The sequence below is a fragment of the Talpa europaea genome (genome assembly GCF_964194135.1).
Source record: "Talpa europaea genome assembly, chromosome: 10".
NCBI lineage: Eukaryota > Metazoa > Chordata > Mammalia > Eulipotyphla > Talpidae > Talpa > Talpa europaea.
The window spans coordinates 109,476,820-109,502,642 of record NC_140077.1 but is presented as its reverse complement, the minus strand read 5'-3'; the positions used below and the strand labels follow the sequence as shown (position 1 = coordinate 109,502,642).

General features: G+C 43.5%; 1 protein-coding gene across 2 annotated transcripts in view; it reads right to left on the bottom strand.

The window, feature by feature from the left end:
• The window catches only part of OTUD4 (OTU deubiquitinase 4), a gene marked incomplete at both ends in the record, with an annotated part of 34,754 nt that extends 9,186 nt beyond the window's left edge, over positions 1-25,568 (bottom strand). Inside the window, 13 exons of one of the 2 annotated variants that reach the window (XM_084245973.1) lie at positions 2,904-3,090; positions 3,220-3,320; positions 4,603-4,697; positions 6,011-6,075; positions 6,159-6,276; positions 6,815-6,872; positions 8,857-8,989; positions 10,725-10,806; positions 11,826-11,898; positions 12,567-12,649; positions 17,718-17,783; positions 20,184-20,267; positions 25,410-25,568. In XM_084245973.1, coding sequence (XP_084102099.1) covers positions 2,904-3,090; positions 3,220-3,320; positions 4,603-4,697; positions 6,011-6,075; positions 6,159-6,276; positions 6,815-6,872; positions 8,857-8,989; positions 10,725-10,806; positions 11,826-11,898; positions 12,567-12,649; positions 17,718-17,783; positions 20,184-20,267; positions 25,410-25,568 — 1,304 coding nt within the window. The remainder of the gene's footprint in view (positions 1-2,903; positions 3,091-3,219; positions 3,321-4,602; positions 4,698-6,010; positions 6,076-6,158; positions 6,277-6,814; positions 6,873-8,856; positions 8,990-10,724; positions 10,807-11,825; positions 11,899-12,566; positions 12,650-17,717; positions 17,784-20,183; positions 20,268-25,409) is intronic. The other variant, XM_084245974.1, reaches the window with a different exon arrangement.
• Positions 25,569-25,823: the final 255 nt, after the last annotated feature.

The window sequence follows — 25,823 nt, the reverse complement described above, 5'->3', positions numbered from 1 at the left end:
GCAACAAGCAAAGGAGACAGTGGAACACGCTCCTGCTCATTCCTGACACGACCTGGGGACCAAGGGCCGGCAGCAGGGTCACCAACAGCACAGATAAAATTTCTGTCATCTTAGTAAAATTATGGTGAAGGAGAAAGACAAGAAATTCATTAGCACTGCAGTAGCCTGTAAGTCTAATGTTTTTATATGTTTTATAATTATTATAGGAAATATGAATACAACTTTCACCCTTATCTAACATTTCCACAACACTGGAAAACAGACCCACAACCTACAGGAAATACACGCTGTCACACCGTGAGGGGATATGATCATCATGACAGGACACGAGGACACTGAGGCCATCTGGTTGGGCTTTTTAACCTCTAAAATTGAGAAAAGCCATTTCTCCTCACCGTGCCCCACTTAAAATTACACCCTAACTTCAAAAGGACAGATGTCAAGCCCAATAGTACTGGAGAAAACAGCAGGGAAGCAACCCTGAACCCCCACAATCTTAGCACAGTCCTCATAATCCAGGGGTGGGGGAACCCAAAGAGGACTCCACAGGTACCAGGCGCCTCTGGATCGACAGCACCCCCTTAAGTAACACTGCAGCCCATCCACCATCCCCAAAATCCATCTTTTCCTCACCTACCCCACAGAGAGAACCAGCCCCCCTTGCAATCTACTCCCAGCGGGAGAAGAGGTGCTCAGGAAGACACCCAAGCATTCCAGCACCTGCACTGCACAGCAAGGTGCATGCTGCAACCCCTGCTCAGCTTTGTGACATTTTATTTTCTCCAAAGAGAAAACCAAAGACATCAAAGAGGAAGAACTGAAAAGTTGAGAAGTTATGAAGCTTTCCTGCCCAGTACTACAGTTCTCTTTTATTCTATAACTAGAAGAATTCAAAACGTATGTTAAATATCCAAATAAAGATAAACGCTAAGAGTTGAACCAATGTTGGCTATAAAATTCTAAACTAACTAGATTTAAGCAAATCTTACTTGAAATACTCAATCTTTAGTAGTCTTAAATTCATTTCAATATCCTCTTTAAAACGACATACTCTATTATTCACTCTCAAGCCTACGGACATAAACTCCAACTCCCATGGGGCTCCTACACCAACAGTCGCAAAGTCACAAACTATCCTGAGCTTGATGTGTGTGTATCAGCCACTGCCCCCTGCCACCAGGTGCTTTTACAGATGAGTTACATGGAGTTAACAAAGAAAAGGATCCTCATCGGAACAGTCTACCAACTACCAACTCCTGGAAGGCTGCAGACAACCAAAAACACATCAGATAAAAATTCAGTCTATGGTGAGCAAAAGTATGTTTAAATGAGCAGCTTAGTGCCCCATGTTTTATTTTTTAATCCCGTAGACACTAAAAAGGATCCTGGTATTCAAGGGGAAAAAATATATTTTTTTTTTTTTGAAATGCTATATTTTGTAGCATTATTTTTTTTTTTTTATAAATTTTGTTATATTCCCCATACAATTGCAGCCCCCCATTCTGACCCCAATCCCTCCCCTCCCGCCCCCGCCCCCCTAAAAGTGTCTCTGGTTCATAGTTTTTTGTTGATTTTGATTTTCACTTTCTTATAGTTATTCATTTTCCTGGTCCCTTATTTAAGTTTTCTAGATTCCTGCTATGAGTGAGACCATCCGGTATTTTTCTTTTTCTTTTTGGCTTATTTCGCTGAGCATGAGGGGAAAAAATATTTTTAGTCTACTTAAAAAATTATTAAAGAATAAAAAAAAATCTCATTTCTGCTTCTTACCTTCCTAAAGTTAACTCCTAGTTTTTGGGTTACCCAAGCTAATAATCAAAAGAATCGATTCCTCCCCACTCCTTTGTCTGCACTGGATATCACCAGATGAGAGTTTGGTCAAAAACAACAGACTTTAGTCACAACCATCATTTAGTGACACACACCTACATAGGTTGGACAGGTAACCACCACGGTCCCCAATGTCCCTGCATGTTACTGGGTATGCTGAGAACACAGGACCAAACCCCAAAGTCTTGGGGTTGTGCTCGCAGTGACCAACCTTGAAGGGCAAGGTAATTAATACTTGTCATTTGACTAATTTTTCATCATTTGCTCTCATTAGACCTTCTGGGAAAGTGGACCATGAGTATCTGTGCATATATAAAGCATCCCTGCAAGGAGGCAGCAGATGCTGTAAGCAGTGGACACCTCTGCAGAAGGAAGCTAGACCCCTGGGACAGGAAGCAGAATTAGCAGTACATCAACCTTTTGAATGTTTTGATTCTGAATATGGAATTAATTTCCTATCCTTAATAATTTTGTAAACTACATTAAATGGATCTGGAGTATTTAGAATTTGTTATGGACCGACCGGTGTCTCCCAAAATGATGTGCTTTAGTGTGTGTGACTTTCCTTACAGTCTTTGCAGAAAAGATCAAGAGGAGGTCACTCCAGAGCAGGTTGGGCCCTACACCCCATACGGCTGGCATCCTTATTAGCAGAGCCAGATAAGACCGACAGGGAGAACACCATGTGGTGATGGAGGCAAAGACCAGCCTGATGTACTGCCGAGCCAAGGGATGTGTGGGATTTAGGGCAACATGGGGAGGAGAGAGGCAGGAACAAGCTTCTCTCTGAGAGCCCTCAGAGTAGGGACCTGATTTCAGACATTTAACCTCCAGCACTGCAAGAGGAAATTCCTATTGTAAAGTACCTAAATTAAGGCTGTCTTAACCTCTAAGATTACCGTGATTTCTTTAAAAAGACTTGTAAAGAACTGAATCCTCATGAGGTATTTTATCAATACCTTCACTACTATGCTATAGCCAAGTGCACGAACAAAAAAATCTACTTAAGAGCGCAATGGAAAAAATGGCCGAACTTCACCTCCAGGTCCCCTACATTTATTGAGGCAGGTTACCTTGCAATCTGGGTGGGTGTCCTGCTAAGACCTTTATGCTCACTGGAGGGTTTCTGAGCCTGTGGCCCTGCCGGGTGGCTGGGAAACACATGCTGTCTCACTCCCGAAGGATGCTGGAGTCGAGGAGGTAGTGCTGACGGGGCTTTTACTGGCTTGCTTGAATTCTTTGGCCCTCTGTAATCCATGTCTGTGACAAGAAGCCAAAAAGACCTTATAATTTTCCTATTATCGATGACCCCAGGTACATCAGCACTCCCCCAGACCCCAGGTACCATCAGCACTCCCCCAAAGAAAGAATAACATGATATGCTCCTACCAGAATGGAAATTTTGTCCAGAAGAAGGTTTTTTCATCTTCTTCCCTGAAACTGTGTTCCAGCTTTCAGTGGGGGGTGTTTTGAGGTTCTTCGGTGAATGTCTTCAAAAGGAAAAAAAAAAAAGATTTGGAATAATCAAAGTACTCATAAGAGCAAGAGTTATCAACTCAAACATTGTGCATACGTATTTTATTTTCAACTTGTGTTAAGAATCTCCAGTTTTAGTTATTATAGTTAAAACAAAAGCAGAAAATTTAGCAATCCAGATGCAATTCTAAATCAAATAAGAGGACATAAATCAAAAAGCATATTTTCTAATCTAAAAAAACCCAGAAAACTAAAGGCCTTAACTACTGATACAATCTAAGCAAAAGATAAAGGAAATGACTACTGTTGTCATATATGAGATGATACTGATGATGTAAGGGGAGGGGGGCACTCCCACCGTTAGGGACACACAGAAGCAGCACCTATGGGAGACTCGCTGTCAAATGTGAGATACGCTGTGAGCTTTTCCAATCCCATTCCTCGTCTTTTAAGTGATTTAAGGATAAAAGATTAGAAGAGACTGCAGAAGTGGGGAGGCTGCCCTGGGGCTCGCTGTACTCCTCTCCTCACACTGCACAGGTCTGAAAAGTGTCCAGAGCAGAGTTTAGGGACGACTTACTACCTTTTCTCCAATAAAGGAAATGGCAACTGAAACTTAGCGACAATCTTAACATCTCACTACCCCATTGACAAACATCTACGAGAACCAACTACATGCAAGGCAGCACTAGCCAAAGGGAGTGACTATGGCCCTGCTCTCCAAAGCCCCACCTCACTAGTGTCAACTTCCCAAACTATCTCTGGGAAGAAAAGTACACGTTGAAGAGTGACAGAAAGTACTTTTAAGGGCCTCCCTGATGGCGCAAGGGGTTAAGCACAGCACGATGAGGGTTAAGCACCACACTATAAGGCAAGCTGAAGCCTCTGCAGCACGAGTTCGATCCTCCAGCCGGCCAGGGAGCAATCCACATGGCACAGCGGACCTCTCCTGACTCGCCCACTGCTCCCCTCAGCAGTGTATTCCAGTCAATCTGCCTATTCTGCTTCCCACTCTGTCTCTGGTGAACTCTCTCACCCCTGCATCTCTGGCCTGTACCCCAGCTCTTGTATGCATAAATAAATAAATTTAAAAAAAAAAAGTACGTACTTTTAAATAAAACATGAAACACTGTATTTGAATTCTATTTATTCAAAGGATCTAAACAAGTATTATCTACACACAAGCAACCCTTTTAAATGAATGTGCAAACAAACAGGCCCACTAGAAATGCTCACGATCGCATAAGCTGACAGCCAAGCAGTGGCTAATGCCTTAGCTGGAGTAGCAGCACATACTTCTTTCCAAGTTCTTCTGCCAACACTGGTCCATTCTCAGAGTGAGCCCCTTGAAAGTCTGCATTAGAAAGTTTTGCATTGTGATCCAATCTGACCTGCTGAGCAATTTCAGGGGGGATAAAAAAAATCAGTCACCTGCTTCCCTTGCATTAATAATGACTTTTTAAATTGTTAATGTATGCCAAAGTTCAAAAGGGTATATAGTATCTGTCTCTCTGACCTCCGGGAGAGGCAGGGCAAACCCTGGATTTAGTTTTCTCTTGCTCTCTTACAAGTCTTCCAAATCACTGACAATTCTGTCCTGCAACTAGAACCCAATTCTGACAATGCCGAGAGGAATAATGAATCACGTCCTACTTCCTCTCCTTTCAAAGACCCCAGAATCAGAACTATTCAAAGGTCTAGAGATCAAGTCAGTCACAGATGCCCAGAAAACATCCTGGTGAGTCACATTTTTCACAAACCATTTGATCACAAATAAAATGATTGTTTCCTCCACAAGTCAAGAAAAGTGACCATCAATGGCTATGTTAAGGCAGTTTTTAAAATGTAACACTTTTTGATGAAAACCCATTTTTTATATGAATTATCTTCTAAATTACAACATTTTTGTATACTTGAGTGGTTTTGTTTTGGAAATATTATTTTTTTCATAAACAGAGAACAGAAAAAGGAAGCTGGGACATTAGCTTCTGCAGCCGTGACGGTACTGACCCTCAGACCAGAGAGGCCCCCAGGGCATGGAGGGCAGCTGTGCACTGCAGGGTGGCCCGCAGCATCCCTGGGCTCTACCCACAGAAGGGCAGTAAGCACCTGGTCAGCTGTGACAACAGAGTATTTCTGCAGACACTGCTAATGAGGGCATGCATAGGATGGGGAGTAGAAAATCACTCCAAGTTAAGAAACAGTGATGGAATCTAACTTCCCTCTTTAGCACTAAGGCAGCTACTGGGGCCCAGAGCAGTTGCTAACTCAAAGTACACACAAAATTGCTTCTTTATTCTTCACTCTCCCTCAGTGAGAAAAAATAATATATATCAAGAACTTCCAGGGTGGCTTTCAAAAACAAAACTTACCCAGCTTGTCAAGTTTGAATCAATTTAAGTAAATCATTTGCCAATTGTCATGAAAACATCGGATCTAAAATGTTATTGTCACTTCCTTGAAGCAGGTAGTTCCAAAGACTGACTTGTTTTTAAAGATCATGTGATGAGATGCCCTAGTTTTTAGATATATGTATTCCAAATGGGTCAAAAAGCTAAATATTTTTAACACTAAAATGTACACATGATAAAATATATTCTGAAATCTAAAATTAACAACAATGAAATTGAGCTGAGTCTTCCTGGTTCTTACTGGAATGAAGAGCTCCAATTAAAACCTCTTTTCCTCTGCACAAATGACTTACGTGGCATTTCTCTGCAACTTCGTACTGCAAGCCGGCCGCGATGGAATGATCTCGCTTCTGTTGGGCTATAAAGAGGACAACGAGAAGGTGATTCCATCATTCTCAAGTACCACACAGTACTGATGGGAAATGCAGATCTATGACTCACCTTGTTTAGACTTCAGCCAGATTTCATACTCCACATTTCTATACACTGCTGGACTGAGTGACTTAAGAACCTTTCTAGGCAAAGGCAGGCCGTGAGTGCTCCCATTGCTGTTCGATTGCTAACAAACAAAGCCAGGAAGCAGGATCAGCACAAAAGTGTCTTAACATGTTGACTTGAGATACATATAAAAGAAAATGAGTAACACTTCAAAAGTTAGGAAGTCACCAACAAATTCACTAAATGACCTTGATGCCAATGAAAATGTATCGAGGGAAAAAAAGTACCAGAAAAAGAGAAAAAAAACTTAAGATTTTAAATTCACATACTTTTTTTTTTAAGATTCATTTATTTTTATACAAGAACTGGGGTATAGGCCAGAGGTGCAGGAGGGTAAGAGGATTCACCAGAAACAGAGCGGGGAGCAGAACAGGCAGAGCAACTAAAACACACTGCTGAGGGGAGCAGCAGGCGAGACAGGAGAGGTCTGCCGCGTCATGTGGGACTCTCCCTGGCTGGCCAGGAATCGAAACCAGTGCGGCAGAAGCTGCGGATAGCTTCACAGTGCTGCGCTCAACCCACAGCACCACCGGGGAGGCACAAAATTCACATAACTTCTTATGTTGAAGAGCTAGCAAAACCCATTTTTAAACTATTACCTGATCACTTGACAACGCTTTAAGTCCATTCACATCATTAGTAGTGGTGATTTTACTCCTACAAAGGAATAAATATAATTAAGAACACAAAAATGTGTTTGGCATGCAGTTAACTTATTCTAACCTCACATAAAAACTCAAGTCAGTTATATTCCAAAAAGTCAAAGACACATTCCACACAAGATTGAATGACGCAAGTGTGAGTGCACATGTGTAAATCTGTGTGTGTGTATGTGTAAACATACATGATTAGTCTAAGACTTGACAGTATTCTTACTGGCTCAATTGTCAAGAAAGATTGTACATCCAAATGTATAAACCACTGAGAGCAAATACAAACTAAGTTATCAGCATGTTTATTGTTGGTAAGTGTTGTGGGAAGAAAAACGGGGGAGATAATAAAAAGCTGGATGAGGAAAGAGCCTGCTGAGATGTCTTTTTGAATAAAAAAATGAACGATGATGAGACAGCAAGCCATACGGCTACTTGTCATTCCAGGCTGAGGAGACATCATGTGCAAAGACCGGGGTGGCCACGAGACTGGAATTCAGTGCTAACAGGGACATGAGGTAAGAGGCGGCCTTGTGTTCTCCATCCCACAATCCCTCATTAGGAAATAGATCATCAGCCTTCAGGACAATCTCCAAGTTTATACCTTGAATTGCAGCAAATATATAAAGTCCTGACATAAAAAAGCACCTATAATTCCCAACAATTCAGGATTGACCAATAAGAATGACAGTCTTTCTCCTCACCACACTATGCCTTCCACCCTACCGGAGCTATGCAACATTTTCCCCTAACTGAAGACTTGTCCTCCCTGAGCCAAGACATAACACAAATGAAAACAAATCTTAATTATGCAATGAAAAGTCAGTTTAAAAGATTTCCGTATCACAAGGGCCATATACAACAGTAAAGCAGAAAAAGCAGCACTGACATGACAGCCAGCCTATCTCCCCTGGGGAACTCTCACGACCCCTACTCTGTACTTCACCTGCCACTGCCACTCCAGATGTACAACCTGCTGCTGATACCATCAACAGCAGCAGCAACTGAAGTGCACGCGGTGGGTGCCCAAGTCCCTCTGCACCAACACAGGTGCTAAGTCCTAACCAGCTCGTCACTCTCGCTTCACAGACAGGTACCAGGGAAGCAAAATTCTGTCCACGCCAAGTCAGTGTATTCTAGGAGTAACTAACTGTATGACAGCAAATGAATCTGACCTGACTCATTTGTTCCCTAGAAATTCCTTAGAAAGAAATGGCAGCAAAACAAATTTTCAAATGGGCTCAGAAAATTTTAATTCAACAGATGCCTGGAACTATAGATTAAAGAAGGTTTTTTTAAGCAGTCAATAAAGAATTAGATAATATCCTAAGGCTTTATTTTTTCCCCTAGTTTCACCGTATCTAACACCAAGTAGAATACTTTCACATGAGGAATAATAAACTTCTGGCTTCATTCAGTGGGAAAGTATGGAGTTGGTTCTTAAACAAAGTAAACTCCGTAATATTGATGAACATGACTATTGAATGTCTGAATATATGTCTGATATGGTACCTACAAACTACCTTAAGCAGTTTAAAGAAAAACACACCTCAGACACTCAAAAGGTGCTGTCCACACACTATGCCCCCCACTCGGGAATTTTTATTATCTCAAAAGAAAAACAGGTGACATTATCTAAGGAAGAAAATAATAGTCAAGGCAATCAGAATGGCCACTTTTTTCAATCATCAAACAGATGAACAATTGATGAATTAATAAATCTGACTCATGAAATCTATCCTACCGACACGCATCTATACATTGCAGAGGAACAGATTCCTCATCAACCAAAAACATGGATTTTCAAGAATTCCAGTTTCTAGAAGAAACTAGGTAAAATCAGTGACAGAGATAAAGAAACTGCTACTGGAGATTGCTATATTTTAGGAATATCATATTACCTCAGTATGTGAGACAACTCCATGCAGAATATTTATAGAACTATTCCTTTGTATGGCATTAGTAACGCATTTTAGGACTTAAGTTCTTACTTGCAACTGTCATCTTCCGAGTCTGATATTTCACTGCTGTTTTCATCAGCTACTTCAGACGAGTCTAGTCCCATCAAGATTTTACTAACATCAGTTTTAAATACCTTTTCATATAGCAGTTCATAAAGGAGAGCTGCAATTAACAAAAGAGAGGTTAGGCAAAACTGACTACAGGTACTTTTAAAACAGGAAGAGATCACAGAAATGGGACTATTTCCCAGGCTTCTAAAATCCTACCCACAAACATCTTATGGTCAATAATTTGGTCAGAAAGCTACAGACAGTAACTAAAACTTATGCGCTAATTCTGAAATCCTAAGCTATGCCTTTCTGAAAACAAACAACACACAAAGGTGTCCCAACTGGGAAACAAGCGCGCGGAGAACAAAGGCCCCAACTGTGCCAATGCCCACATCTGTTCAAGCCCAGCACAGCGAAGCCCCTTACTCTGGATGCACAGGTGAGGGATCATGACTCTGAGATGTCAGACAAGCGCCCAACTTTCAGAAAACTTTAAGAAACCTTGAAATAGCCAGAAAAGATATTAGCTTTCCTTGTGGGGCTAGAAAGAACTTACAAAAACATACTACACATGGAATTCGGACTCTCCTTTGGTTTTATTTTTAATGATAAGACCGCTAAGAATTTATTCACAGTGGGTACCCACCCATCAATGCGTCCCCAAAGAGACAACCTCCTCACAGGGTCTCTCTCTCATACCCCATATTCTGTTCAGGCCACAGACAGAGCTCGCAGGCAACACAGGCTCCATGGGCGAGCCCCCCAAAGCTAAAATGTTCAGACTCTGACTGGCAAAGGTGGGGGGGGACACAGCCTAGGAGATGTGATGCCAGATTTTCATTATCTCAAAACAGAACAATTTTTGTTTTAATTTGCATTTTCTTGGCTGGTTGCCACAGTTTAAGAATAGGGGAAAAATCTTTTATATACACTGATAATTTGTAGGAGTGGCAGGTATGTGGTCAAAATAGATGATGGAGATAAAGATGGGAAGGAACTACTAGAGCAGTAATACTCATTTGCTTTATAATCCTAGGAGATTTTATCCTTCCATGAAATATTTGGCAAGTCCTGCAGACATTTCCGGTTGTCACGATGGTGGGGAGAAGGGACTAGTGCCAACTGCAGGAAAGCCAGGGACACTACTAGCCCTCGCCAATGCCCACACCAGCCCCACAGCCACCAGGTTAAGAAAGTGGGCTCTGGAGCCAGACCGGCATATGCTCAGTGAGCAGTCACATTGCAAGTTACACCAATGGCTTTTTAAACAAACACAAACCCTTATTACTGAAATTAATTATCGAGGAAAGAAATACTTGGTATTTTAAAAATCTAACTCAACCTTACTATCTGCTTTTTTTTCTAAACTGTAACAAATTAATATTATTGAGACAAGATTCTTGGTAATCTAAGGTTCTTAGAGATTCTTTCATATGCAACAGAATAAAATATATCTGCCCTTACTTGTTTACATTAAGACTGCAAAGCCTAGGGCCTCCCCGGTGGCGCAGCGGTTGAGCGCTGGGTTGCGAAACTGCGCGCGGCCTCTGCGGCGCTGGTTCGATCCCTGGCTGCTCCCCGGCCACCGGAGGAGGGTCCCACATGGCGCGCAGACCTCTCCTGCCGCCCGCTGCTCCCCTCAGCAGTGTACTTCGGTCCTTCTGCCTACTCTGCTCCCCGCTCTGGCTCTGGTGAATTCTTTCACCCTCCCGCACTTCTGACTGTACCCAGTGCATGTATAAACAAAACCAGCAAACAAATAAAGCATGCCTCTATTAAAAAAAAAAAAAAAAGACTGCAAAGCCTAGAAATAGAATTTCCTATGACAGACACAGGCAGATACTTACACTGACACACAGCAGAGCTCTCTTTATACTTTATGGGATAGACAATATCATAATGATTTCCATTTGAAAAACACAGTAATACCTGAAAGGGAAAAAAAATCCTTTTCATCCCCTCATATGACATTTACATAGCAACTTGCTCTCCAATAGCTCTAAATTACTAGTATAATTTTTCCCAATAGAAGTATTTTAAAAGAAACTTAAGGTTCCAACGTGGCCAATTAAGGTACATACACATGTTGTAATGTTACCAACCCACTAAGTCAGAAAATTCTCAAGGACTTAGGGGAAATACATACAAGATCACAGATAACACAAAGTATATGAAGCAATATTACAATGACTGAAAGAACTAGAGCTAAAATCTGTAAGAAAATATTCCAAAACCTTATTAACGCTTATCTCTGTAAGGCAAAATAATCAAAAGTAAATTTTTTTCTGACATACAGATTTACGTATTCTTCAAATAGTCAATTATTCACACAAAAAGAAACTAATTCCAAACTTTGTATATTCCAAACTTTGCAGCAAAAAGGCCAGATCCAAAGCCAAGCACCCTAGAAACCCACACACCCTTACTATGAAGAGTGTGTCTCCCTCACCTGCCCAGCCTCACACCACCAGAAGCAAGCTGGCCAAGACACTTCAGACAGCAAATTATAACAAAGTTTTCTTATAACGAAATAGCTGAGTTTTTTCTCCTTTTTAGGCATCACAACTTTGTAGTTTCTGCTTTTCGACTAGATAATGTACTTACTTAGTAAATTATCTCTATAATGGGAAATATAATTACCAAAGTATTTCTAGATGAAATAGCGGAAACTGTACTATGTTTATACTGACACAAAACAGTAGAAGTCCAGTTCCTATACAATAGTATGTCTTATTTTCCCTCTAGTGAAATGTTGTAAGGTTTGACACAGTAATTGTACACAAAACGAATATAAAATAATTACTCTATGACTAACTTAAAAAAAAAACCTGGTATTATAACTATCAGACAACTATTCCAAGTCACTCAAAAATCATAGCTCAAGGTTGGCAAAAGAATGGCTGGCTCTTTTTCGTAAATCCTTTGGTAGTACTTAGAAAAATGCTTACCTTTTCAGGAAAATTATTTTCAGTTACTTGTGAAGGAGAAACATTTGGTTCCCGATAAATTACAAAATCTTTCCTGAAAATAACATTTTGGAAATTACTCTTGATGGAATATGTTTTATGAATTAAGATTTAATCACTCATTTGGTCATTCACTCATACAGTCCAGAACCTCATGTGCCAGGCAACGTTGTAGGCAATGGAGTTACAGCATTAAGCAAAACATAACAATGAAATAACAAAGTTGTAAAATACCTACATAAAAGTATCTTTTTAAAAAAACTGTATAGGAATAATTTGATTAAGAGTAACTTGAAAGGAGTTACTCTTAATTAGTTCTAAAAGGAGACCTCAAAATCACAAAAAATTGTTTAGGTGGAATTTATAAAGAAATTTCCAAATTAAAAAAGCATTTGCCTGCTCCTCTATCAGGCAAAAGCAGCAGAACAGGTACTATGTACCTTGGCCTCTGTTCCAGTGGTCATTCAAGGCCACCAGTCTGAGAAATTTCTCCATGCGGTTTTCAGAATATAGTTTATAAGTGTGGAAAAATTTCTCCAAAAATATCGAAAACTGAAATTTCTCAGTCTTAAAAATGTCAAAATTTAATTGATGTAATTAAAAGAAATCAAAACCTTAGGAAAAATGCTTTACAGCTAAGGTATAAAATTACTTTGCTATTTTAACCATTTTAATATAGAAATTCCCATATTTTAAATCCACTTATGTTACTACAGTGTTTACCTGTACATGAGAGAAAGGGCACTTATTTCCACTTGTCCAACCCATTCCTGTATTGAAAAGAAACAAGTGGGCACATTAAATGTCTAATTCCTCCTCCAGGACAGATACCTCTATACAACACTGAAGAGATGCCTTCATATCATGCTTAATGAGCTAGAAAAACATTTCCATCAAACAGGCTCTCGTATACTGAAACGCAGCCCAAGTCTCCGCTGCAGAAACCCTAAGGGAGTAAATGCCAGTCCACGCCGAGACCCCACTGAAGGGGAAGGACTGCGGCCTCCAAGTTAGCGCCCGGAACAGAGCCTGGCACACAGCAGGTGCCCAGACACGAGATGCTGTGCACAAGCAAGCACAACCCGGGAACAGAAAGGAGGAAAGAATTCGCATCTCCACAAAGGAAGGGAGAGCGCGGGGCGCCAGCAGCCGTGCTGAAAGGAGGTGGGCAGGAACGCGTGCGCCCGCAAGTCTTCAGAAGGAAAGGGCCGGCAGCACGTGCCAAACTTTCCATCTTCACGTATTCTCTGGGCCAGCGCTATTTAACTTCTGTAACTCCATCCTCAAAAAGTGTTTCATATGCACACGAAAGTATAGATCGCCAAAGAGGTTCAATTAGATCACAGTCAACCCACCTGGGACCGACCACCATGCAACCACTGCAGTGAGGACGACCCACATGAACTGACTTCGCAGGAGCACTCACACTATGAAGGTGAAAGTCAAGTCACAGTAAACTATTCCTAGGGGCCCCCCTGGTGGCGCAAGGGGTTAAGTCTCAGCACTATCAAGCTATCAGCAGCCACTGCAGCACGAGTTCGATCCCCGGCCAGGGAGCTACCCACATGGTGCAAACCCTCCTGTCTCCCTGTTGCTCCCCTCAGCAGTGGATTTCGGTACATCAGCCTGTTCTGCTCCCCACTCTGTCTCTGGTGAATCCTCTCATCACTCCTCCCCGCTGCACCTCTGGCCTACACCCCAGCTGTCATATGCATAAATAAAATAAATCTTAAAAAAGTAAAATTAATCCTGTCTGTATAAACAGACAAAAGGTATGCTTCACGTGCATGTGCACCAGGAAGGGAACCAGACAGAGGCTGCGTCCCAAACTGACAGTGGAGACAGGGAATTTCCATTGAGGGAAATTAAAGGATTTTTACTTTCATTCTGCAGTAAATCTTTCACATCTATTCCCACACTACTTGAGAAATTAGTTAAGACTTAAGGCCAACAGTCACGAAAAATAACAAGGACAAATTATTGTTGTCACTTTTCCCTTAAAAGAAATGTGAGATGACAGATCCCAGGACAAATGTCTCAATCTCAGAAAATGATAATTTGTTCCCCTGGGAGTTTTCATATTAATAGTTCTTAAAAGTTGGGTCCGGTTTTCAAAATGAACGAAGTGCTATATATCAAAATAGATTTCTTAAAATAGGCGTCTGTCTAACAATTGTGGCTTCTCATGAACAGCCGCACGTGACACCATCCCATGGAGGGAAATTCTTCTCCCAAACCAGCTGGCCGGATCACAGAGACAACGAAATTCAAGCAAAAGGTGTTGTATCACTTTAGAAAAGTGAAAATCACCTGATAGTGTCACGAAGTACTACCCCTCGAATAACATGCCATTTTTCTTTGAAATATAGTCTGTGGTAGACTGGTTAAGTAAACAAAGGTTTTCATAAAATGTTATCTTCTTTAGCCAGGGTCAGTTGCAAATTATTTAAAAAACAAAAACACATGTCTGCCGTGGTCTTCCACCTTAAGGCTATATGTATTTTCACCTACTCAGTACTCTTTTTAAAAAGATTTTACTAATGCATACAAGACCTGCAGTACAGGCCAGAGAGGTGGGGGGGGATGGAGGGGAGGTTTGAGAGGACCCACCAGAGACAGAGTGGGGAGCAGAACAGGCAGATGAACTGAAATTCACTGCTGAGGGGAGCAGCCGGCGAGACAGGAGCGGTCTGCTGTGCCATGTGGGTTGCTCCCTGGCAGGCCAGGGATCGAACTTGTGCTGCAGAGGCTTCGGATTCCTTCATAGTGCGGTGCTTAACCCCTTGCACCAGCAGGGAGCCCCCTGCTCAGCACTTTTTATGGTGTTTGGTGTATTTCCTTATTATGAGTGAGAGTAAAATATTTTTACAAATTTTGTGTTAAATAATGAAGTATAGATAATGAAGTATACTGCATCATAAATGTGTAATTTAGATGTTCTTAGCTATTCCAAAGTAAACTGTCCTTCAAAAGACACTAATAAAAAAGACAAGATACAAATTAGCAGAAAATATTTACAAAATATGTATCTCATACAGAATTTTTATTCACTATAAAGAATTCTTATAATTCAATTAAAACAAAAACTTAATAAAAACGGGCAAAACCTATGAACAAAAAAGATCGTATTACAGGGCTTCTGTGGTGGCGCAGCAGGTTGAGCACGGCACTGTGAAGCTGTCCACAGCCTCTGCAGCGCAGGTTCGATTCCTGGCCAGCCAGGGAGATACCCACATGACGCGGCAGACCTCTTCTGTCTCACCCGCTGCTCCCCTCAGCAGTGCTTTCGGTCCGTCTGCCTGTTCTGTTCCCCACTCTGTCTCTGGTCAATCCTTTCACCCTCCCACACCTCTGGCCTGTACCCCAGTTCTCATATAAGTAAATCTTTAAAAAAAAAAAAAAAGATCACATATTACATGTGTTCTACCTTATGGCCCAGACCTGGATAAGTGTCGAGGGGCTCACAACACACGCTTTCATTCCCGTTGTTTAAGTCTATGACAGGTAAATAAGTGGTTGGGGGTCAGGGGGATTAAATGCAAAAGGGTGTGACAAACTTTCTGGAGTGAAGGAAAGGCCCTCTGTGATGCTGTGGTGGTAGTTACACAACTTTTTATATTTGTCAAGTCTCATCAAATTATGCACTTTATATGTTATGACATACAATAAACTTTAGTCAATTTTATCTCAGTAAAGTTGACAGAAATACATTCTTGCAAAACATACAAACATTTCTGTTTCTGTAAATGTTTCACAAGCATTTTAAGTAAAACGACAACAAGGCTTTCTCTGAAAACTAAATGAAGCAATGAAGTTACCCAAGACGAAAGAGAAACAAATGAAAGTAAATATTTGTTGCTAATAATAAAGAAGAAATAACTATTCTGAAGGTACTGAATATATCTCAAAAGGAAGTCTGATGATCAGGCTGGGAGTATAAGCCCAGGACCTTGGCCAGACAGCACCCCCATGAGGAGGCACAGGCCAGCTCACACCGTCTTCTGCTCAAGAAGGTGCCAGATCAAACCCGTCTCAACTCAGGTGGTGCTGCCCTTTTTTCTCCCTTTGTCCCCTATCCCATCTCCCAGTTCTATAGCCTGAACCACTGCACAAAAATTATTATAAAATAAAATCGTGGAGGCTTTTCTGATTTAAAAAAAAAATTAATGGTCTTTGACATTCCTATATTTTCTATAAAGGAAGCCAAAGGCACCAGTAATATCTCTACCTAGAGAAGATAACAACTCCCAACACTCTGGTGTTCACCCCTTCTTTCTGTTACAGACAGAGCAGGGGGGACTTAACATTCTTACACAAAATGATCATCAATTAAGCACCAAAACTGAAAGATAACTATGGAATTCCAAAAGCAGTAAATACACAATCCTTCAAAGAGACTTGGAAATTAAAGGAACAATGTAAACTTAGGAAGATGAACATGACCATAGTATTTAAGGCCTCCATCACTCAAAACCATGATCAGAAGGAATTTATAGAGAAAAGGCTCTCCAGGAGCATTTGACTCTGAAATTGGAGAAGCCTACTCTTCTTTTTCACACTTAACAGAGATTACACAGGTCCTCTCCACGCCATCCTTAGACAATATTCCTTCATTCTTCCAGACCGGTAACAAAAATACAAGGTACGAGTCTCAGTTCACAGCAGTTGAAAACAAACTCACGACCTGCCTCAAAAGATTTGTAATGTTACCCAATGCTATATTGTGGGATCCCAGGCCCAGAGACACAGATTCAGGTCTGCAGTGAGAGCCAGGAAATCTGCATTCCCACTCTGACGCAGTCTGCAGCTCACTCTTGGAGGACAGACGCGCCCAAGACCAGGCCGCAGCCTGTCCTTACTGATTTCTCTGTTTCCAGCTCCACGAGCTCTGTCCTCCACTCACACTGAATTACCTTCTGTATCTGCCTAGCTCATTCATTTTCACTGCCTGGAATGCCCTCCCTCCAGGCATTTCTTATGCAGAATCTACTCAGACTTCAAAACCCAACTCACTCTCCAACCCTTGCTCTGCCTACCCAGCTAGAAATAAAACTTTGAATGCCTCTATCATCAGATCAATACTTCTATGACATGAGTTATTTTCTCACTTACAGTACATGCTCTTCTCTACTAAAAGGAAACTCCTGAGAATAGCATCCAAATCCCAGCGTTCTCTGCACCCTTGGGTGCCTGGCAATCCCGGGCCACACCAAGCATTCATTTGATTAGGGAGTCAAATGAAGACAACATTAGCTGCTCAAACCCAAGGTTCCTGCCTTCCACTTCATTTGCACACCACCCCTCTTCTCAGCTGCTGCTGCTGCCGCTGTCACCTTAGCCATAATGCTGACTCTCCTGGGAAGATGGGACACCTTAACATTCCACAAAGGGAATTTTGACAATATTCGTTTTGTAAACAGAACAACAACAAAAAAAAAAGAAAGCTCTTTCAACTTCAACATGACTGAGAGCCTGTGCTGCGGAGCTGGTGGGGAAATATCCTCTCTCATGATCTTCCCTCTCCTCGAGGTGATCGCAGACATGGGGCCTCACCAAAGAGCCGGTCTTCTCAGCTGCCTGCAGAACACCCTCAACAACGAGCCTCAAAGTCATCACCACTATTACTTCAGGCCTTTGATGCTATATTTGCATGCCATGACCATCAAGAAAATAAAGAGAACACAACCCTGTCCTTCGTGAGGCAACATCCGGAGCGCAGAACACAGGTCCCAGCCCGAGAATGTGCACCTAACACGAGACATATCTGTAAGGCAACAGGGCACACTCTACACACCCCTCCATACACTGTTCTATTAAGCTCACATTTTAACAAACTGTGAAACCAGTATGACTATATTAAAAGAAATATATTACAAGATAACTACATACCTGTGGATTTTCCAAACGTTTTAAGTACTCTTCAAAAGACCCTTCTATAAACTGCAAAAAAAGAAGACAAGACTGTAAGGAACACATCCAAGTAAGTTAACCCTTTACTATAAATCACATTCACTCTGAACTAAGTCCTTACACAAACCCTGGATATATCAGTAATAGGAAGAAATGCTTATGTAAAATATGATCATGAAAATACAAACAAATCATTAAGACCGCAAACATACGAAAGAGCCTCAAGAAGAAATATGGTCACGGAAGGTTTCCCAGTCAGGATGTGGGTGGGCAGCGGGACAAGGCGGCGTGCGGAAGGGTGTGGAGGGGAGAGGCGCCGGCCGCCAGGAGCAGCTGGGCAAGTTGGTGGAATAGCGGAGCGGAGCGAGAGCTCTAGCGGCACCTGTTTAGAGAGGGCCTGGAGCCCAGGCAGGACTTTCAGTCTGAAGGAGAAGGCAGTTCAAGGTCATGGCAGGTGACACCATGACCAAAAAAAAAAAAATCACATGATAAAGGCAGCACCTGAAGATCAATTTGGTAACAGAATTAAAGAGAGATACCCTAGCTAAGGGAAATTAGTTTATGTGAATTCAATGTCTCAAGTCAGTTATACTAAAAACAGATGAGAGTTAATGCTGACAATATTTGGAAGAATCAAGATTTTGCCAAAACAGCCCGCTTCGTTGTAGCTTTAACATGAAAAAAATTGAGTTAATTCAAGCTATATACTCATCTTCTTCTCATCCAGATTACACTAATGTAGTTTAGAAAGTTCTAAAAGGCGTTCATCTGAAGCACCACACTCAATTTCATTTAAATTAGTACCAGTTAATTTAGCGAAGTGGTAGTTAAAAACATTCGGAAGTACATGCCCCATCTATAAAACTTTTTTACATGTCCACGGATTTTGCAGGGTTGAGGTTCTTTTATAGACTGTAGATTATAAAATTTTCCAAAAGTATCTTAAGCTTCAATATACACATAATAAATTAGTCACATATTCTAAATATCCCTCCAATCAGAGGCCACTGTTCTGTATTAAGTGATTATTTATAGACTCAAGACAGCCCACAGAACCAACTGAAGTTGGCAGAGACCTAAGGAGTATTCTGACACAGCCTGCATCCCATAAGGGATTGTCCTGCTCATCCAGAGCTTAGGTCTAGGCGCTGACTAAGCACTCTCAGAAGCAAGGCAAACCCTGTTCCCAGCAGGCCCTTTCAATTCTGGCCAGGAGACTGTTTGAAGGTACTTGTGATAAGGAAAGTGAGCCTTCCCCCTCAGGACTTTGGAGCCCTGATCTTACCTCTTAAGATTATAAGGGAGAAATAAATGTATGTAAAGCATCTAAAACAGTGTCTGGCACATAGTTAGCTCTCAACCAAGGTTAGCAATTTCCATTACTGTCAACAGTGATTTACCCTCAGGGGCCAGTAATAATGATTCATTCACTTATTTCTTCAATATTTAAAGACCACCCCCTTCCCTTTCTCCACCACACCCTCAAACTCTTATCTAGTTTCCCAATAACCTTTTTTATTTAAATAAGAAAAGGTTTTGAAACTCCTGATGAAGCAGGTAACTCCTTCCTGGAACAGATTACTGCCAGTCTGAAACAAGCACCCAGGAGAATGTCACATTATTACAGTAACAGTTCACTTGAATGTAGGACCAACAAACCAAGAGCACGTCCAAACTAAGAACTCTACCTATTAGAATTGAGATATTTGCAAAGTTGCAATGTTCTCTCACCAATTTATAAGGAAAACCACTGAGAGTGGTCATATCACATAATTCTAGGTCATAAAACCAATACTAGTGAATGATACAAGGCTGACAACGTAAAAGGAAAATAGGTCACTGTAGCATCTTATTTCACAGGCTACTAGCTATTACTGAGAAAACTGAACTGAGCTGCTTTACAACACTCTAGCAACTATTAATCAGTATTACATAATTACAGTGTTCTGAAACATGGTTCACAATACCCCTGACCATTAAAAATCTATAAATTCCTTCTGATAAAATTAAAGGCTCAGTATTAGCCATGCTCAGCATATTTTTTATATCCAAGCCTGAAATGTTTAAAAACTCATAGGCAGTTACCCATCACAGCAAACTCTGCCAACCACAACACCCAATCCCCTGACCTTGCCAGACAAAGCTCATTCTCAACACACAAGGAGCCCGCCCCAGTCAGTCTTCCCGTCCATCACAAAAGTCTCCCCAATGTCTGAATAAAGGAATACCACACACCAAAGTAGCCTAAAAAAATATCACCACTGAATATAATTAGATTTAAATTCAATAAAGCAGTTTTTCATAAAAGTCCCCCCACAACCCCCGCCCCATAACCTGCATTAGGATCCAGTCTGTGAAACTCCCATTAGGCCACTTTTAAAGGCTAAAATCAAGTCAAGACAGCACTACATGTTTGAAATTATAAATTACCGCTTCAAATTTCTCTCTGTTCTCTCGAAGATAGTGAATGCAGGCCATCCTAACTTCGACATGGCGGGACTGAGAGTGCAGCACCTACAACAGAAAAAGCAACATGTTATGAGGCAGTCGTTAAGAGGATCTGAATTACGACCTACTACCTTCTTTCACCCACAAGATAACCTTCCAGCTAATAGACATCTGTCTCCCTCCACTTCCTTTTCTATCATTTCTAGAGTGTTCGGCATCCCCACCTCTTCCTCTAACCACAGGAGTGGCATGACACATACAAACACACTAGCATTTCCTCAACCCAACGCTGAAGCTCAATAAAGAATTTACATTTCCCCTTTAGGTGACTGAAATCACAAATCTGAGGTCATCTTTATAAATGGAGGACACTTTTCCCTCATGGCCAGTCAGTCTTCTGCTGTAACTTGCTCTTCACAAAGCTTGGCTAATAGAACCCCGTTAACTTTTTTTTTTTTTTGAAGATTTTATTTATGCAAGAGCTGGGGTACAGGCCAGACTCGCGGAAGGGTGAGAGGATTCACCAGAGACAGAGCAGGGAGCAGAACAGGCAGACGGGAGGACCGAAGGCACTGCTGAGGGGAGCAGTGGGCGAGACAAGAGAGGTCTGCCTCACCATGTTAGAATCTCCCTGGCTGGCTAGGAATGGAACCAGCACTGCAGAGGCTGCAGACAGCTTCACAGCACTGCGCTCAGCCCGCTGCGCCACTGGGGAGGCCCAAACCCTGTTAACTTCGCTTCATATCCTATGCTTGCTGGTAAAGAGAACAAATGGAGTCACCTTTGAGGCTATAAGCCTGTAAAAGATTCCTTTTTCCCAGTGAATTGTGAACTACTTGCCTTCTGTATGTTTCAGAAAATGTAAGGCACTCCTCCAGCTGAAACCTCCAGCTATCAGGTTTACAGGACCCTTGAAAAAGCACCCAGGAGGGGAGCACAGCAGACTCAGACCTGCGGCCATGTGGCCTTCTCCAACAGCCTTGGAAATTGCTCTTCTGCCCTAATTCTAAATGCAACAGGGCCTCCCTGATGGCGCAGGGACTATCAAGCACTCTGGTCATGTTCAGGCTATTGCCAGCCACGGTGGCATGAATTCGACCCCAGGCCAGGGAGCTAACCCACATGGGGCGCCTACACCCCAGATCTTGTACGCATAAATAAGTAAAAATAAATCTCTAAAAAAAAAATCTAAAAGCAACACCTGAATGATACTACCCTACCAAAAGCAGTTCAGTCCCTCTCAACTCCTGTTAAACAACTATTTAAACAAAAAGATAACCTACTGGCATTTGCCTCTAAGATTCTAAAGCTTTGGCTTGCAAAAAAAAAAACTAGTATTGTAACAGGGTGGTCCCCAGGAAAGGGGGAGGTTCCAGGTTCCCTGCCCCACCCAAGGGAGGGTGGAGCTGAGCAGGAAGAGAAGAGGCTGCAAAGGAGACTGAGGAAGGAAGGAAGCAAGATGGAGCCAGAGGGAGACCTGGAGGAGGCGCATGGAGCCGAGAGACACATGAAGAAACTGCACTTGTCTTTTGGTCGTAACAGGGTGACACAGATGTGGGTGAGACCGGAGGGGAGGTGACAATGGCAGCTTTTATCTTGATTTTGATTTTGCTTGTCTGGTTTTTTCTGACCCCTTTCTGTGGGTCCCCCCTGGAAGATGCTTTAGACTTGTGGCAGGCTTTGGGGCCTTGCTCTGGGCCAATCCCATTTGAATGGAGTTTTACACACGAGGGGACGGGTGACTTTGGGTGCTTGATTTAGAAACTAGATTCTTTGCCTTTCCTGTCTTGTTTCCTAGTTGTATTAAAGTTCCTTCCCATTAAAGTCTCATATGTTTTGTGTTGATGTGGCGGATGGCAGAACCCTATATAGAATAGGCAGGTTTGTGGGGTTTGGGCTGCCCCTCTCCCTGCCCTGTAACAGTATTATCAAATGCCCGTTGGCTAGCCTCCAAAACTCAAACTACCTGTTTAAAAGAGATTAAGAGTATTTACTAGATGAGGTGTCTCAAATGAAGTTTGGTCCTGGTATCCTGAAAAGGGGAAGCGTGGAATACCTGACACATTTGAAATAACCACATCTCAAACTACGATCAAGGCCCTTGAGAGTTTATACTAATGCAACTTTAAAAACTACAGCTCTTAAGAGAATAAATCTTGAAAGTTCTCATACCGTTGCCATCACTATTTATGGCAGTGGATGTTAACCAGATTGGGGACCATTTTGGAACACATACAAATACTGAATCATTATCTTCAACACCTGACACTACTATTACTATGTCATATACCAAATATACCCCAATAAAAAAATCTGAGAAAATATAAGTCAGAGCTCCAATTGAGTGCGTCTCCCTTTGTTCAGTGTGAACTCAGGAAAAGGGAGGCTCCAGCTGCCCATTTTACAGGTTCTCTGGCTAACAGCCAGGGCTCACTTATTCCCACAGAACCAGACACAGCCATCAGGCCAGCAAGTGCATCTGAACATGCCAAGCCAAGCTGGCTGCGGTCAATGTGCAGTGTTCAGTGTACTCGCTTATTTCAGTTTAAACGAAGACATGGCACCCAGGAAACACTGCTGTCTCAGGACACTATTATTAGGAAGCACCCTTATACATTCCAACCTCCAGCGCTGGAGAGAATGGCCATATATAGAAATAACCATCACACGTTTTTTTGCCAATTCAACAAATGCATTTTGCAGTACAGCACTTCTCACGCAGAAGCTACATTAGACACTATTATGGAGGATCAAGGTATTCTTAGTTTGAGTAACCCACAATGTCATCCCATAGGGCTTTCCTGCCGTTAGCAAAGTGAAGCTAATCTTAAGCCATTTACCTAGCAACAGGTGGCAGATATGAATGAAGCTTATTTTCCATCAAAAACAATCACAAGTATTTCTCTCGTCTTTTTCTCCTTTCAACAAAGATTTTAGCACAGAAAACCTGAACCTATTACTCAGAGGCAAAACTCCCAGCAACTTCCATAAAGTGTGGGGTAGTGATTCCTTACAGAGTCAAGCGCTGCAAGAAAAGGTGAAGGACACCTTTTTTAAAATATCTCACCATACATATTCAGGAACACTCAGGAAGAATTCAAACTCCTATCTTTGCAAATTATTGTATCGATGAAAACAAACTAGAAATAGACATTTTCCAATCTTTACTTGGGATAAGAAAGTGATAAATGCTGGGGAAGGTTGACACACTGCTTTAGCAAGTCCTCTAAGAGCGCCCTATTTTTAGTTCCATGGCCATGGAGCTGATTCAGGTCAAGCCTCCTGCAGGCCCAAGTCCAGAGTGTAAAAGGGAAGGGCCTGTCTATACCAGGTAATCTGGAGGGAAAGACTACCTAAGTCTCTCCCTACCCCTCAAAGAGGGGCACCAAGTACTCTCCTTCTTAGAAATGATATTTATTTTGATACTACTGGAGAAATTGCTGGCGAAAAAAAAAGAAAAGAAAACCTCTGTACACACTTTTAAAGGGCAGCCTGGGGTTGGAATTATTTGTCTTCCTCCCCAAACACACTTTGCCTTTGGCCATGAAGGCTACACATGGCTACTCATGCAGTCCGTATCTACTGAAGAAGTACCACCCCCCCACCCCCGCGCTTCAAGCTATTAAGTTTTCTAAGTCCTGTACACTAAAAATCGGAGTCACAAAATTGGAGGAAGTATTTTCTTAAGACCCAGCAAAATGAGTTCTCTGCTGTCAAACAATGAGTTCTTACTGTAACTAGCTCTTGCACTGTTTCCACTGAAAAGAGGAATCCCACCACGCCAGAGGTGGGATCATCTACCACCTGCAATGCTGAAATCCAACGCCACCTTTGCGCTTCCCTATAAATTAGGATCTGCATAATCCAACTCCAAGTCAGCTCCAGATCTCCTTTATTCTGCCTCCTTCCTTACCAAATACCCAACACTTGCTCAAGCTAACAGTATATCAGACAAATGGGCGGAATCCAGCTCCACCTCTCCGCTCTGCCTTCTGGAGGTGCTGAGGAGCGGAGAGGCAGAGGAAGCAAGAGAGGAGAACCACAAAATTCACAAAAAAGACAAACTGTTTACCCACGAATAGTAAACTGAGGTGAGTGAGTGTGAACACATCCCCAAAGCAACACCGCAATCTCCTAAGCTTCTAAAAACAAGCCATCTAAAGACCTGAAACAGACCTGGACCGGGGGAGCTTTACCAGCAGTTTGAATGACAAAGCCGGCAACATCACGCACAGCTCTGCCCCACTTAGGCCAATTTGTTTTCATAATAAGGTGTTAAGGCACCGACGTGAAAACCAGGGCTTTCGGGAAATAACCGGCTGGACCTGGGGGGGAAATGGACCTGGAGGGGGGGGGGGGAATGGAAATGGACTGAACTACAGACGTAAGTAAAACATCTACTCACAAACACAGGTGTGGAAGGCGGACGAGCACTCGGAAAAGGTGAGAAAATCACCCACAGACACGGCCCGGCGCGCCGGGGCGAGGGGTTTTGGGCTAAAGGGAAGCAAAGTGCAAAAGGCAGGTGGAACTTTTACCCATTTCCACGGCTACCTTTCAAGACAGGATGGTGTTGGAGCCCGCACACCTACGACTTCACAGAACACGAAATCAGCTCGAACCAAAAAAACAAAACAAAACAAAACAAAACAAAAAAAAAAACACCACACACAGGTAAAGAAAACCCGACCCCTTCCTAAGCAGCTGCGCCTCTGAAAGTGGTTTTGGCCACTAACCGGGGAAAATGAGGCCAGAGGCGGGGGCCCCGTTACTGCCTCCCGACCACGAACACCGAATCGGGCGTTTACGAGAAGTTATTTCTGGTCCACAACCGGCCCCGCGGAGCCCCCGAAACGGCCCGTTTCCCGAGCCCGGCGCCCCCGGGCCGCCCCTTCGGCCCTCGCGCGGCGGCGGCCCGGGCGGGCGTGACCCCCGATCTGCCAAAGTCCAGGAAGCGGCGGAAAGAATGTTGGAGCCGCGCGGGCGCCGCCTCCGCGAGCCAACAGCGGGCCCCGGCGCCGAGCGGCGGGAGCGCGGACCCGGACGCGGCGCCTCACCTCGCCCGGCCCGGCCCGCGCCCGCCCGGCCCGCGCAGGCCCCGCGGCGCGCCCGGCGAACGCCCCTGCCCGGGGCCCGAAGTTTCGCGCCCGGCGCCCGCCCCGCGGGCCGCGTCGACGCCGCCCGCCGGCCCCGGCCCCCGCCCCTCACCTGCTCGGCCACGGCCCGGAACAGGCACGACCCGTCCTTGGCCACCAGCTTCCGATACAAGCCCAGCTTCCGCAGATAGGCGTCCATGGGCGTCGCGTCCTCGCGGGGCCCCGCGCCGCCCTGGTCCCCGCCGTCGGGGGCGCCGACGGCCGCCTCCATGTTGCCGGTCCCGCTGCACGGCCGGCGCGGCGCGGGCTAGCCCCACATGGCGGCGCCGCCGGCTCCTCGGCGCCCCGGCCCGGGGCGGGCGGCGGCCCGGGCGTGGGCCGGGCGGGCGGCAGGCGGCGGCGGCGGCGGCCCGAAGCGGCGGCCCGCGCTCCCCGCGCGCATAGGGGGCCCGGCCTAGTGCATGGCTGCGCGCACGCGGCCGCCGCCCGGGGCCACGCGCCGGGGCCGCGGGGCGGAAACGAAAGG